This window comes from Embiotoca jacksoni, unplaced genomic scaffold (assembly GCF_022577435.1).
Source record: "Embiotoca jacksoni isolate LCO1_2020_lvr unplaced genomic scaffold, fEmbJac1.0.p SCAF_44, whole genome shotgun sequence".
Lineage (NCBI taxonomy): Eukaryota > Metazoa > Chordata > Actinopteri > Embiotocidae > Embiotoca > Embiotoca jacksoni.
The window spans coordinates 1,400,755-1,417,722 of NW_027185397.1; the positions used below are offsets into that span (position 1 = coordinate 1,400,755).

At 41.9% G+C, this 16,968-nt stretch overlaps 1 protein-coding gene across 1 annotated transcript in view; it reads right to left on the reverse strand.

The window, feature by feature from the left end:
- The window catches only part of eeig1a (estrogen-induced osteoclastogenesis regulator 1a), a 36,802-nt gene extending 23,919 nt beyond the window's left edge, over nucleotides 1–12,883 (reverse strand). Inside the window, exons 1-2 of the mRNA XM_069169332.1 lie at nucleotides 12,777–12,883; nucleotides 12,399–12,684 (exon numbers count right to left, since the gene is read on the reverse strand). Of these exons, the coding sequence (XP_069025433.1) occupies nucleotides 12,399–12,562 (164 nt within the window). The 5' untranslated portion in view covers nucleotides 12,563–12,684; nucleotides 12,777–12,883. The remainder of the gene's footprint in view (nucleotides 1–12,398; nucleotides 12,685–12,776) is intronic.
- Nucleotides 12,884–16,968: the final 4,085 nt, after the last annotated feature.

Genomic DNA, 16,968 nt, shown 5'->3' on the forward strand with positions numbered 1-16,968 from the left:
TAGAAATCATTTATAATACTTTAAAAGGCCTTCTTCGAGCAAACTGAATTGAATGCTTTCAGACTTTTCCTAAGAATCACCGGCGAGCGACAGTCGTCACAAATATCTCACTGCTGTTGGTTCAGTTTCCGCTGCCAGTTAGTTCACAGCTGCACACTTGATGCAAGCCATATTGTGTATAATTATTAATATCCTAAAAAATATAAGTTTGTAAAATGGCAAAGTACTTGTTTACGTAATGACATCATAACAGTATGACGTGCATAATTTAACACAACAACAACAAGCGGCTCCACGGTGGAGAAGCTCTTTCTAAAAAGGGGAGGGGCTTCAGTCAGGCGGTTATAAAAGTAGTTTGGCTCTAAAAGCTCAGATGAAAAACAAACCACAGAGTTTACGCAAAATATTTGAAGGCAAACTGTTTATGATGACATAAGACTTATTTTGTTGCAACTGTATGTTCATATCATCAGCCGTCATTGTGCCGGTCGTCTTCCACGCGGCGATGCTTTCATCATCTGGTACAGTTGAACCAAATCGGAGTATTTTTAAGAGAACTGCGATGTTCCTTCGACCGAACATAATTTCCGACAGCTGAAAACACGCATCGTCCTGAAGATGAAGGAGGAGCAGCGACATCAGATATATTATCACTGCTGCTGTTTAATGAAAAAGAAAAGCAACCCAAAAACACGTGTCATAAAACAACAGAGAGGAGAGCAAACCTTCCCCCGGCTTTAAGAGGCATTATAAACCATTTAGTCACTGAGAGCAAAAGTAGAACCGGCTCAAATTCCTACATAATCTACAATTACACCCAAATTAAAGTAAAGAGGCCAAGAGTCAACGGCACATTGAGCCAACAGGAGACGGAGACCAAACATTCCTGTGACGATCTAATATCCAGGACAGATTAGGATGTTGTAGGAAAGCAAATAAGAGCCGGGGAGGCGAGGAAGAGAGGATTTGGTGCTTCAGAAAACTCTCAGAGAAGAAAACACAGGAGCCAGAAAAAGGAGGACAAAACGGGAGACGAGGTTTAAACTGTGGCGAAAAATAAACGCAACTTGTGAGATTATTTTTGTGAAGATTCAAACAGAAATATGGGGAGAAAAGTGAAGGAGGACTTTCAACAACGGAGCGGTTTTAAAAACATGAAAATTTGAATAAATGACTTTTCAGTTTACAAACAAACTTCAGAAAATAGATTTAAAGCTGAATAAAAATGGTCTCTTCTGAAAACTGAAATTACTTTGCTTTTTTTCTCCACCTTCAATGTTTGGAGGATGTTATTACTGATGCTTGTGGACCAAGCAGCAACCAAGTGAAGATTATGAATCCTCCAGTTCAGATTCTGTCCGTCACCATCTTTGCTAGTTCGGAGCGGTTTGGAGCAGGAAGTGACCATATTTGGACGAGCTGGGGGAGGAGCCAGCGGTGGATCTGACCGATCTGATCGGAAACCTGACGATACTACGTCCCGCCCACCGATAGCTGTAACCTGACTGCACCACAGGCCTGTCAATCAAACAGACACGCCCCCAAAAACAGGTCTTCTTGAATCTTCTTTTCTAATGAATGAGGGATTATTTTCAGATGGACCTCCAGAAAACTAATAAGAAGGAGTGACTTTAGCTAACAACACCGAGATAACTGATGGACACATTTTATTCACTTTGGATTTGATGAGAGAAGTTGAATGGGAGTCTATGGAGCCGGAGGCTTTTTGGAGCCGACCTCTAGTGGCACTCGCTGGTATTGCAGCTGAAGACACTTCTGCATCGGAACCATTTTACAGACCTGCAAGCTACGAACACCTTTATATCCAGTCTGTGGCTAGGACGGCTCTCTTTATGTTGTTAACTTGTATGTTTGTGTAACATACCAGTCAGTTTTGTCTAAATATGATTGTGTTATCTGTTTCATGTTTGTGAGGCTTTCTTGTATTTTCTAAAGGAAAATAAAAATGGATTGTGTTTCAAGCCGAAAAAAAACAATGCAAAATGTGAAACAATAGTTTGTTCCCACTGCTGCATTGGACAGTTTTATATTTGTTCCTTTACAATCCGTTCTTTCACCCAGGAAGGTTAAATGTTTTTCACTAACTCAGCCTGAGAGGAGTTTTGATAATTAATTGTCCAAGTGCTAATATCTATTCTACACATCTGCTGCTGGGAAACCCTTTAATAATAAAATAAAGTAAAGTCATGCTGAGCTTCAGTTACAGGAACTGGAATCAGATTTGTTCTGACCTCCCTGCTGCCAAACATCTGAAATCTGGCAGGACAACGGGTTATTAAACGCTATCCAGTAACTGAGCTGTTTCTGAGTCCATGTTATTTCTCTTTAAAAGTCTTGGTTGGCTTCTAATGTTGGGAAACTAAAACTAAATGAAGATAAATGCAACAACATAGAAAACTTCTCCAGTGTGATTATGTTGAAGAAGATAAACAGAAGCTGTGATTGCTCCCTAAAACTCAGCCTGAAACATTGATGTGTAAACATGCGGCCCCCCACCAGACCCCAGCATGTGATGACTCAACATGTCAGCGCTGCAGCAGTATGGGATCCTTATCTCTCATCCTGGCCATGTGACTCCTGGGGCCCACGGCCGCACAAGAAACACAAACAGCGAGCCCCGGGCCGGGCCGGACCGGGCCGGGCCGGGTCGCATCGAGAGCTCAGATAAACCGCTGCTGAGCAGAGTGCTGAGGAAGCAGACGGATCCTGCAGAGGACACGATGACGTCAGGACAGATTAGGACACAGAGAGGACGGACTCAGAGAGTCACGGGGTCGATCCTCTCCGTCACCGACAACCTTTGAACAGCGAAGAGACCCTGAACGTTACGTCAGTCCTCCTGTAACTGCTCATCCACTGCTTTACTCTTATATGAACAAAGCACATCAGTCAACATCAATGTAAATGTGCAAATATTAGCGATCAGTACCTCCAGGATTTCACCGAGTTTTTTTGTGATTGTTGCGATCACATTTTTTTGATTTTGCTGTTGTTGTTTTTTTTTCAAAATTGGCAAAGTTTTGGGGTAAAATTGTAGGAATTAGAAAAAATTTCAGGTCGAGAAAGAAAGAAGCATTTCCTGACATTATTAAAAGGAATAAACATGTACCGTACTTTCCGGACTGTAAGCCGCTACTTTTTTCCCACGCTTTGAACCTCGCAGCTTAAACAATGACGCAGCTAATTTATGGATTCAACGGGTTTGGAAAGGCTGGACTGCTGCGTGTTGAAGAGGGCAGCATGAGCTCAGCGGGGAATTTGCCTCCGGATGAAAGTAACGAGAGCGACAATGAAAACGATCCAACATCGGATGAAGCAATTCTGAGGCTGTTCAACTCCGACACCGAAGGAGGTGACTTCAGTGGTTTCAGTGCACAGGAGGAGGAAGATAATGACCGATGACTTTCTTGGTAGGCTACTGTTTACCACTCATTTTGTATTTTTGTTACAAGCCGTGTTTCGTTAAAGCCTGTGTAAAGTTCATTTGTTTCAATGTACCTGCGGCACCTGCGGCTTATAGACATGTGCGGCTTATTTATGTTCAAAATAATTATTTTTAAAAAATTCAGTGGGTGCGGCTTATATTCAGGTGTGCTCAATAGTCCGGAAATTACGGTAATCACTTCCTGTGATAATAATCATGCTGCACATCACAGAAATATTTTTGTTCTAAACTCTATGTATTTATTGAACTGAGAGTAAAAGCTCCTAAAAGGTCCTAAAAGCTCCTAAAAGGTCCTAAAAGGTCCTAAAAGCTGCGTATGTCTCCAGAACAGACCGTCTGTGACTGGAATATAGAAACAAGGACTACATCAGCTGTCAAAATAAGAGCTTTAGATGCTGTTTAATTCATGTTCATTCAACACATAGACCATTTTGATTACCTGGTCAGATACCAGAGGAGTAGTGTCAAACCCCCCCCCCCCCCCCCCCCCCCCCCCATGTCCCCACATGCACACACACCCTCCCTAACATCCCACCAAAATGCTAATGGCTGGAAAAGTGAGATGAAAACAGGAAACAGCTGTTGAGAGGTGACTCGTCCCGGTCGATTCTCAGCTCTCTTCACAGACTCGCTGCGCTCTGGACTCCTTCCTGCTTTTCTACACGTGTCTTCCCTTCTCGTGCCAAAAGTCGAGCCTCGATTACGTCTGAAGAGTTTCAACCAGGCGGAGAAAGCGTCACCGGTAACACATCTGGAGCACAGCAGCACTGCATGTACTTCTAGTGTAGAATTTGCTAACTGAAGTGGACAAAACCTTAAAGCAGAGGAGGCTCCCAGGATGGTTTCCTGTTGTGTTTCCACCCAACTCCCTCGCTGCTTCACTCAAGCCAACACTGTAACAGGACACTAGTGTTGCTTTGCACCAAAAATCTTTTAAACTATGACATAAGAGCAAATACAAAGTTAATCCAACGAGGCGTCGGCACAGTAGAGATGCTCGCTTTTGGACAGATGGATTCATTTCCTGCTCATTGAATGACACCGAATGGCAGATCATCATCCATCGCTGCTTCTCCACTGTCATACTATAAAAATAAAATGTTGAAAAATACATTTCTATGAAGGGGTACGAATTCCAAAGATGTAGTAAGCAAAACGACAAATCGGGGGGCGACCAACGCCATCATCTTCACATTTCACATTAGTTATTACTGCTGATGAAAATAAGACCAACGATGCAAAGAGGAAGACTCACTTTAAAAAACTTCGATGAGGCCATTTACAACAATTCAAACGAGTCAAGTGCCGGTCTGCAAACTCTGCTAACTCCACCCGAAGGGTTGGTGGTACTTCTGAGGGTGCGAGGAACGACATCCTGAAAACACTGCTGGGAAACACAAACACAAGCTGTGACCGCCGTCTTCAAACAGGACGTGATACAGAGTCAGCGACACACAAACAAGGAATCCAAGACCAAACCTGACAAATAAAGAAGCTCCTTGAGTAATAATCCTGAATGTTTGTTAGCGATATTCCAGCGTTTTACGACCCAGCATTTAGTTTTGGCCACTGCTCATGTCAGCTACAATAATTTACTCATTAACTTCATGGTGGAAAGTCACAGAAAAAGCCCATGTGACACCACTTGAAACAGCTTTACAACAGCACTCATTAGATAACTGCACCAGTTTAAACCACATTTTTACGTGTCGCTATTTAAGAGTGTTTTTCAAACGGATTCCTGGAAGATTAAAACTGAAACAGAAAAAAAGATCTAGAGGCGACAAAAACAAAAACCGTGTCCCAGAGAACTCAGGAGATCTTAAACCATCAGACTTTATTAATCCCCACAAGGGAAATTCACTTTTCACAGAAGAGCAACGGTGGAAAGGAACGAATCAACATAAACACAAGACTAATAAATATGAACACCTATCTAATATAATAAATACAAAGTATGTGGCTATATCAAAGACTGGATATAAACGTGTTCATAGGTTCCAGGTCTGAAAAATGGTTCCGATGCAGAAGTGTCTTCAGCTGCAATACCACCGGGTGCCACTAGAGGTCGGCTCCAAAAAGCCTCCGGCTCCATAGACTCCCATTCAACTTCTCTCATCAAATCCAAAGTGAATAAAATGTGTCCATCAGTTATCTCGGTGTTGTTAGCTAAAGTCACTCCTTCTTATTAGTTTTCTGGAGGTCCATCTGAAAATAATCCCTCATTCATTAGAATAGAAGATTCAAGAAGACCTGTTTTTGGGGGCGTGTCTGTTTGATTGACAGGCCTGTGGTGCAGTCAGGTTACAGCTATCGGTGGGCGGGGCGTAGTATCGTCAGGTTTCCGATCAGATCGGTCAGATCCACCGCTGGCTCCTCCCCCAGCTCGTCCAAATATGGTCACTTCCTGCTCCAAACCGCTCCGAACTAACAAAGATGGTGACGGACAGAATCTGAACTGGAGGATTCATAACGCTCACAAACCAACGATGACATCACTGCTGGTTGATGACATCACTGATGGTTGATGACATCACTGATGGTTGATCGTTGTTCTATAAGAATTTCACGTGAAAATATTGCACTTGGAATTCCACAGAAATGGTTTAAAGTGTTATTGCAATGCTTTAACGGTCTGGTGCTGTCCAGGAGCTGGACGACCATCCCTCTCTCACACACCTCGTCTCAGGAGTCCAGAGGACGGTACGAGACAGAGCGAGCTTCATTAATCAGAAAACTGTCTCCTCAGCAGACCACCAGGGAGAAACTGCTGATGCACCCACAGTGTCATGAACTGTTCTCACCAGCGGTCAGCAAACACAAAAAAACCTCAGTCTGCTCAAGAGATGGAGACGACCTCGACGTCTGTGTTTGTGGTTTATTGTTGAGGTGAACACGCAGGTTTTTAAACTGCGTCACCATCTCCAGGAGATTAGCACAGAAATACAGAAACAACTACACAAGGCTGCACAAAATGTGTCTGCAAAACAATCTGCAAGGTTGAAGCTTTCGGTTAAGTCCCATGATTTTCATGCAAGATACTGAGTGGACTTTGTGAAGGAAGTTTGAAGCTTTGAGGGGAAGTCCAAAACCAAGACTTTACCTCTCAGGGAAACTTCACATTCATCTTTCTGACTACACCCTCTTCTCAGGTGCATTTAGCCTCAAACTGCTCCAAATGTCCTGTGTTTTTTCTAATTCTAAAGATGCAACAATAAACACAAGACTCCCCTCCGTCTCCTCACTATCATTTCCACTCGTTGGGTTTACCAATGTGACGTGAAGAAAGTCCGGCCGGAGGAATGTGTCCTCACACCCACAATGAGGTTTGTGTTTTCACAATATTTAAAACTGACTTCATGTCTTTGTGTTGAAATGTGAGCAGCAGCACAGATAAAGACAGCTTGAGCAACTTGAACCCAAAGCGAGACGGCTGATGAAAAGGCCGAACCGGTGCAGCAGTGAAGACGGTGGTTTTGTGCCAAATCAAGATGGAGACCATCTGGTTTCTAAAGAGTGAAAACACATTGTGTGCCGGCAGATCTGACCGGTTGGATGCAGCAGACACTTTCCAACCCGGGTGAATGCTTACTGTCTTCAAGCTGAAAAGTAAAATCTAATGTTATTTTCTCAGTGCAACGTACCACACAAAAAACTATTCTTTAGCCTTGCAACTCAATTTGAGGACATTTTAAATACCATTTATATTAATGCAGGATTGAAAGCCTTCAAAAAAAAAAAGTCTGTGCTGATCAGATATGGTGGGGAATTTTTGTCTGTTTTCAATACGAGACCAGTGGGATTATATAAAAAGGGTTTGGCTGATTATGGGTTGGTTGGGGCTGATTGCACATTCCTGTTTGGGACGGCTGGAGGAAAGATTACTTCACTTGATTAACAAAAAGACTAAATAGGATTTAGTTCCTTACTTTTATGAAAAAGTGTTAAAAACACCTCGTAAGATGAACGTAAATGACAAAAATTTAAGACAAGAAAGAGAAAACATTAAGTGTCCATGAGGTCGTCGAAACAAAACAGCAACTACAACGCTGTTATTTGCTTTGGTCGACTTTATTGTCTTTTTCAAGCTGATTTTGTGAGAAGACTAAAGACGCATGAAGGCTTTTATGTCATTCTTTCTTCGCCTTCAGCTTCACTCAAGCTGTAATAAATGCAAAGCATTGTTTTATGGTATATCAATAAAATTGTAAAATCACGAGTTCAACCAGGGGACAAATTATCAGTCTGCTCGGACATCAGTCAGTAAAAAGGCAGAAAACATCGAGCATGCAGAATTAATCTTTAGTATTTTATCCTTATTGCGGTGGAAAATCCCAAAACAAGAGCCTGACTCAACATGGATTTTTGGGAAGTAAAAACATTCAGATAAAGATTTAGCAGCCGAAATGTGTTTATCAAACACTTTAAAAGAAGGAAAGAAACACATTATCTTTCATGAAAGAGTGACGTGAGGTGCTCTAAAGTAAGATTTACCAAAGCTGAGTGATTTTATCTGCTGATGAGATATTGATGTGAGATATTAGACCGGCCGAACACAACTCGTCCCGACATGTTGGTCACATTCGCAGCGAGCGACTGGTCTGCGCTTCCAGCCGGGACTTAGGGAGAGTTTTCATGCAAGGAAGTGCAGTCCGCTGGATAAACTGGCCGTTAATTCCACCAGTGTTCCCGACCCACAACAAGGCGAGGCCCCAGCCGGGACCCACACAAAGACTGGGTCTGTCACATCTGTGACATAACGCTAATCTCAGGGAGCCTCCCTGTGCTGTCGCGTCCTCCTCTGAGAGGGCCTTGTTGTCAGCCAGAGATGATAGCCGAGATGGGAGGGAGGGAATCTGAGCCGTTATATAAGCAGCCGAGAGGAGAGTTGACCTCTGAGGGAACACAGGCCTGCAATTTGTGCGGCAGAAACATGCACGTTCGTTTGAAACATCTGCATCAGTCAGAAAACATATGAACTGTTCTGAAAATAATTCATCCAATAAGTTTCAGCTTTTCTCTGCTCATAAGAAATAAACAACGGAAAGACATCGCCTGGAGTTCTGGGAACTTGTGATGGGCATCTGTTCTTTGTCTTTTTATGGACTAGAAGATCACTGGGATATAACTCAATTATATTTTATATTTATATATTCGCCAAATCACAACACAAGTTATTTCATGGCACTTAATACAGTAAAGTCCGCACAGCAGAACTTTATGGCATCATACAGACAAACCCAACAATTCAACAATTCCCATGTAAGCTAGGAGGAAAAAAAAAACCTCTTCTTTAAGAGAGAAAAACCTCCAACAGAAGGAAGGAAAAACTCTCTTTTAACAGAAGAAACCTCCAACAGAAGGAAAAATTCTCTTTTAACAGGAAGAAACCTTCAACAGAAGGAAGGAAAAACTCTCTTTTAACAGAAGAAACCTCCAACAGAAGGAAAAACTCTCTTTTAACAGAAGAAACCTCCAACAGAAGGAAAAACTCTCTTTTAACAGAAGAAACCTCCAACAGAAGGAAAAACTCTCTTTTAACAGGAAGAAACCTTCAACAGAAGGAAAAACTCCCTTTTAACAGGAAGAAACCTTCAACAGAAGGAAGGAAAAACTCTCTTTTAACAGGAAGAAACCTTCAACAGAAGGAAGGAAAAACTCTCTTTTAACAGGAAGAAACCTTCAACAGAAGGAAGGAAAAACTCTCTTTTAACAGAAGAAACCTCCAACAGAAGGAAAAACTCCCTTTTAACAGGAAGAAACCTCCAACAGAAGGAAAAACTCTCTTTTAACAGAAGAAACCTTCAACAGAAGGAAGGAAAAACTCTCTTTTAACAGAAGAAACCTCCAACAGAAGGAAAAACTCCCTTTTAACAGGAAGAAACCTCCAACAGAAGGAAAAACTCTCTTTTAACAGAAGAAACCTTCAACAGAACCAGGCTGCTCAGAGGTGGGCGGAGCATCTGGATGCACACAGAATATTTAATCAATTAATGGCTTCAAATACCTCCAACACTTACATATATTAGCAGTATATCTGGTGGTCTGCAGGCCAGTATGTATTCTTGTTAAATGTAGAGATTTCCCAGAGTGCAGCCTGGCGACATGGGGGAAGCCATCGCCTCCGAGAGTCAGTATTACTCGGATTACTTGGAATATTAAAAGTTACGTGATCAAATCGCAAACGTTCACGTACCAGAGGTCACAAAAAAACCTGGATAACGATCGAGCAACCTTACTGGGATATTAATCATGAAGGTTATTTCTTGCTGCTCATTAGGGCTGCAGGAACAGGCTGTGCACCTCCTAAAAAACTCAAGTCTTCCGTGAACACATGTAGAAACGAGACAAACTGAACTAAACTTGGGCTCTACAAACTTTGTGGAGAGATTATCTCCACCGAGCACAAGTCCAACACTGATGTGTCCTCACTGATGAAAGGTAAGAAGGAGGAAACATCTGCTGACGAGAAACCTGATCAACCTGATCCTGATCTGACCGCGTGTTTATGTTTCCCTCACACACACACACACACACACACACTCACACACACACACACACACACTCACACACACACACACACACACTCACACACACACACACACACACACACACACTCACACACACACACACACACACACACACACACACACACTCACACACACACACACACACACACTCACACACACACACACACACACACACACACACACACTCACACACACACACACACACACACACACACACACACACTCACTCTCACACACACACACACACACACACACATACACACACACACACACACACACACACACATACACACACACACACACACACACACACACACACACACACACACTCACACACACACACACACACACACTCACACACACACACACACACACACACACTCACACACACACACACACACACACACACACACACACTCACTCTCACACACACACACACACACACTCACTCTCACACACACACTCACACACACACACACTCACACACACACACACACACACACACACACACACACACACACACACACACACACTCACACACACACACACTCACACACACACACACACACACACACTCACACACACACACACACACACACACACACTCACACACACACACACTCACACACACACACACACACACTCACACACACACACACACACACACACACACACACACACACACACTCACACACACACACACACACACTCACACACACACACACACACTCACACACACACACACACACTCACACACACACACACACACACACACACACACACACACACACACACACTCACACTCACACACACACACACACACACACACACACACACACTCACTCTCACACACACACACACACACACACTCACACACACACACACACACACACACACACACACACACACTCACACACACACACACACACACACTCACACACACACACACACACTCACACACACACACACACACTCACACACACACACACACACACACACACACACACACACACACACACTCACACACACACACACACACACACACACACACACTCACTCTCACACACACACACACACACACACACATACACACACACACACACACTGTACCGGGACGGTGCTGCGTGAGAACAAAGAGGACGATCAGCTTTAAACCGGAGGACGCTGGGGAAGCGTCTCCCCACGTACACGTCTGTCAGCTGGAGGGTTTGAAGTTCAGCAGGCCTGAACACGAATGTGGGGCATCCTTCACTTAACAGATCCCAGATCAGAAACCAGACACGGACAAATCAGCTCCGTCCTTTCATCTGAGAAATGGGTTCGCAGCAGGTCAGAGATTTCTCTGCCAATGAAACGCTCGGCCCCAGAATATAACGCCTCGTGTTTGTTTTACACATGGAGGTTAGTTTAGTAGGTCAGAGTCTGTACAGAAGAAGCAGGAACAGCGGAGGGGAGTGTGATGTTCATGTAGGACGCAGAGATCATCCAGAGGTCTGTGACTTCTCAAGAGAATAGAAAAATCAGTTCAAACCAGCTCCTGCTGGAACACGAACAACGTTTTCATCCCCTCGGCAGGTTTTCAGGTTGCGCCGTAACCCGCTGCCTCTTGTAGTGGGTGACAAGGTTACGAAGGTCAAACCGTCCTCACTGCAAAACACCGGGACAGACATCTGATGCCACTTTAAAGGCTGTACATCTCACGTAGTGAATCAAAGACGAGGAAGGAGAAAAGAGATGAAAGTTGCTGATGTTATCGAGGAGCAGAGAGGAAAATCTGACGTGAAGCAGGAGATGAAAAGACCAAAGAGCAGCGGAGGTCATCTACGTGTCATTTAACCAGAAAAACAGACACCACTTCTCCAAGAGGGGGTGGTTGTTTTTGGTGTGTGTTTAGTCTGGTAGTCGAGGAGAAATGCCAGCACAGATACACAGAGGCCACTTAACATGGCAACACCCTGCGTTTAACCGGGACTCTGGCAGCCAGGCTTTCATTAACCAGCCTGAGCTGAGCTGCAGCGCAAACCTGAAACTCTTCAGTTCAACAGAACAGAAACGGCTTTAACAAAAAACAAAGAAAACAACCAACAGAGAAAGATCTGGTCTGTACTGGAATTATATGATGCTAAACAGGAAAACTGAGTAAAAACAGCCATAAACTACCACAGCATCACTATTTTTAGCTGACTTATCACATCATAAAGCAGTTTAGGAACCATAAAAGTTCCTGGCATTCACCCTGTAGCTCCACAGATGCACTTAGTGGATTACAAGGACTTAAATCAAGTAAAAACAAATAAATAAAAATAAAGTAATAATTAATTTTTTTATTTTTTTTAAAAACCCTGTTAAAATGCCAGGTATGGGAGTTGTCCACGCATGTTGAGGTGTTTGTGTTTGTTCACCTGGTCGAAGTGGCAGCAAAGTCTCCGTCCAGCAGCCGCAGCTTGCAGAACAGGACTCCGTTGACAAACGGCACCGCGCTGAGCTCCTCCAGGGTCAGCTGCGTCTGGAACTTGAATTTCTTCTTTTTCACGAAGAAGGCCATCGCTGAACTCTCCGCTCGCATAAAACACGACGGAAGATGGGGGAAGAAACTTTTCCAAACGAGCTGAAGTGAACGAAATGTCCGGACTGGTGTTGCTGTGTGTTTTCATGCGAACTCCTTCAGAGATGATTCAGCACCGAAATCTGAAATCACACAAAAACGATCTCGATTATCAACGCGGAGAAAAGTGGAGAAAAATGTTCACGTACGTGATCAAAAGTGATCAAAATCTTACCTGGACAGATTTCGGGTCTCGGAGGCTTCATGAGCAGCGATTCAACAACATAATGTGACAGAAGAAAAACACTTCTGCCCTCTTTCTCTTCGGCACCCAGAGGAGGAACTTTGCGCGAGCTGGCGTCAAGCTAGCGGACAGGATGTTGTGTCATTTCCGGTGGGTGGCTTTCAGAATAAAAGGCTCTTCCTTCTCAGCGCTCAAATATGTAGGGACTGGCTTAAATTGTTGTCTCTCCAAATATGAGAAAACATGAATTGATCCAGATAGGTTTCAGGTTTTTTTTTAAACTAGATATTAAACTTGCTGAAGCAGAAGGAAACATGAATAAAGGTATAATTTGCTATTCAGGTGCCAACTTGTACTTTCCTCATGATCTATTAATGTGCCAATTACAGGCTATCCTCCACGAATTGATACGAGAAAACAGGACCTTTAAAAAAACACAGACTGGCATTTGTAAAATGCTTATAACCAAAAAGCAAATGTATTGCACACATGCTTAAAAATGACTGAATCATATGATAAACTAATTAAATGAAAAATCATCACAGTAATAATAATAATAATAATAATAATTCATACTGTGCAGAGTAACATCTGACAGATCAAGCTATTACTTGGGTGGGAAAACATTGAATACACCCGTGTTAATATAGCCTACTACTTATGTCATACCTGAAATTATTAGGTTTGTTCAAGTAACTATTTAAAGTATTAAGCTCAAAAAAAGTTCCTCATTCCTAAGGGTTAGTGTTTTTCTTATCGCTACCCTTGTTAAGGAAGTCTGTTAAATATGGCAAGTGTTCCCATTCAGATGGTCAAATTAAACAAATGCGAACATCCTGACTAGTTATACCGACAATAATTCTACAAGCTTCCACTATTTTTAAAAAACTGTAAACTGAAAGATTTTCTAAAACCGTAACATACAGGAATAGCCTACATGAATTGACTAGACAATGAAAAAAGACACATGTATGTTTATTAATCTGTAGTCATGTTAAAGACCATCTCAAAGTAAAACTAGTCATCGCCGTTTGTTTGTAGATATTTCTGTGGAATTATTTTTAAAGGCAAATCCCTCTACTTCCGGTCTCTCGGCGATTCAGCCTTGTTGGCTTGACCCATCTTTGGACCTTTATTCACTGCCAGTCATGCTGCAGCCTGAGCGTGAAACAGCGCCACCGTGCGGCGACAGCCTGCACCGCTGCTGGGCTCATAATACCGACATGAACCAATAAAATCCGCTTTCACGTGTAACGTGTCAAGTATTTTGTTAATCGGCCTAAATGAAGACCAGAATAACTTTCACTGGATAGATAGGGAAGTCTTTTTTTTTTTTTTTTAAAGCAATTGAGGTTATTTCTTCACTATTGCTACATTTACTCAAGTAAAAGATCTAAGTGCTTCTTCCACCGGTCTTTTTTATAATATATATTTCACATTATATATCTGATTGAACAGGATTCAAAGGGAGGATTTTGCTGAACATGTCACTAAGTTGTTAATGTTGTCTCCAAATGCTCGAGCCAGATAAATGAGAACAGCAGGCGCTCTTATTAATTATTATTAGCTGCTTTATGGAGACATATTTTTTAGATTTTTGTTGAATGTGGCACAATTACGGTCTTTATTCCTACTATTTTTATTAATAAAAAGGTCACTTTAACTAAATAAACCTGAATTATATATTTTTATTCAAATAACTGGTGAATCAAAATTTTCAAAAGTACATTAAAGTGTTTCATCCACTCAGATACAGGCCTAATATTCTTTGTATAATATTTATACCCACATGATAATTCCTGTTTGGCATGAAGAAGTGTTTCTACAGAGACAAACAGGCAAATGAACACTGTTTTGTCTCAAGTTCAGCCAACAGAGGGCAGCACAGCACAGCACAGGCAGAGTGGGTGTTGGATATCTGTGAGCAACTGTTTGAAAAAAATGGCCCTCAAGGACTTCAGTGATTCATGAAGAGTTTTCACACTGTGAAGTAAAAATCAGATTTATTTCAACAGACTGTACAACTCAGGCAATTTATAGAGCTCAATAAAGGAAAATAAAAATATATGAAAAAGGGACACATATTCAGCACATGTGAGTGTGGACCAAGTATTTGATCTTATTTTTAGTGGATGTTTATGGCGTTTTTTTGCAACCTGACACCTTTAACAACCACAACTGAGGACGGTTTAGAGGTATGTTTGGCATTTCATAATTTATTTTCTAACCTGTCCGAGAGAACGACACAAAAAACGCTATCGATGAACGAGTGGACAATCTCCCCTTGCTACCTCCACCTGTGTTTGCCCACACTGTGTCAGAGCAGCAGAGGTTAAACTCCGTCCACAGTGAGGTCAGAGGACAGGACATGCAACATGGCTTGTCCTAATTAAATCCCAGATTACAACACTTCATTTTATACTTTTCGAACCAGTTTGGCATGCACCTCATTAGGCATTTAGGGAACTTCTGTGTAATTGCAGATCCAGAAAACACCCCCTCACCACCACCACCACCACTACCCACCCACCCATAATTGAAAACATATAAAAATGCATCCAGAAAAAAACATGCATATGCTGTTAAATTTAGGCTGTTCTGATACAAAATATGTGTTGACTATCGATGTATTGTAGATATTGATTGAACTTGATTAAATGTGGAATTTTTACCGTGGACACGCTGTGGTCAGTACCAACAGATTATTAAGGGCCAGTCTTTTTCAAATCAATTTTCACAACAATTTTACATGATTTTTCCATCATATATTTTTTATGACCATTTAAAAACCCAATAAGGGATAAAGAACAGCATGTTACATGTATGTCCCAACAACAACCATAAAAGCACCATAATGCCTTTTTTTTTTCCAGGCAGACAACAACAGCCCCAGATAACAATGTTGTACCACTCTGAGACTTCCCTGTTGATGACGAGACATCGCCCCCCTCACCTCTCACCTGTTTTCTTCTTGACAGATATGGACTGTTTGTCCGATCCTGCAGGTTAAAGTGCTCCTGAATCCTGTTTGTCACAAACAGACTCGTCTTTATCGCAGTAACAGTTTACCCTCCGACGTGTGACGTAAAGGATTCAACAACAAGCAGCAGCAGCATGTTTGTGTTCACACCGAACATTAACTGATGTGTTAGTGAAGGTCTTCAAGAAATGACTGCAACATGTGCACCCTGCAGCTTATTAAAGTATGTTGTTGTTATTATTAACACTACTGTTATCTATTGTTGCTTATTACGGAGTAGACAGAAGTGTTGGTGCCCTCACACCTCACAATAACAACGCTCTGTACTTCCTGAGAAATGTTGAAATCCAGAGCTCTGCCCTTCAGCACACATCTGGAGATTAAAACAAAGAAGCTGTGAAATCTTGTACATTTCCACACAGATCTTTTAAAGTACTCCGGACAAAATTATTGAGGATAATCTACAATCTGTTTATTGATAATGAATAGATAATAGTGATGTTTCAAGCAGACTTTAATTGTCAGAGGAGTCTTCACTCTTGTAATCAGTCATTTAACCTGTTTAAAAAGAGAAAAGTCCTCGTTGTGCTTTTAAATGTGTGCATCAACCTGGTAAAGAGGAGGTAAAACCTGTGTCAAGATGAAGGCTGAAAGAGCGTCTGCAAGGAGCTTAATGTTTCTGCACAGCTGCTAATAGTGTTAATAAGTTTAAAGGTGCTTGAGTTTGTATCCTGGAAGAAGCCTCGAGAGTTAAACTGACACCAGACTGAACCAAAACATTTGACATGGTGGAAAATGAACCGAGAAAAACTTTAAAACACATGAAGTTGTACGAGCTTAAAGTGGCTTCTGTGGATTGAAGACTTTTGAAAGAGAGACATTTAAAAAGCCTGACGCAGTGTGTTGAAGTGCATGCTGACAAGTCACAATGCTCAAATGTACTTTCGACATAAAACAACTCTGTTAACAGACGAAATAAATGAAGCGCTCAAACAAAAGAAAACAATCATGAAACAATCATTTGTTGTGGGTTTGCTTTTCTGCTTTAAGGAGACCTTAGGTGTGTAAAATAAATAATATGTAGTGGAAGACAAGTAAAGTACTTCCCTCTGAAATGCAGTTGAATAGAAGTATAATGTAGATAAAAGTGAAATACTCATGTAAAGTAACAAGTATATCAAAATTATACCACTGGGGACAAAA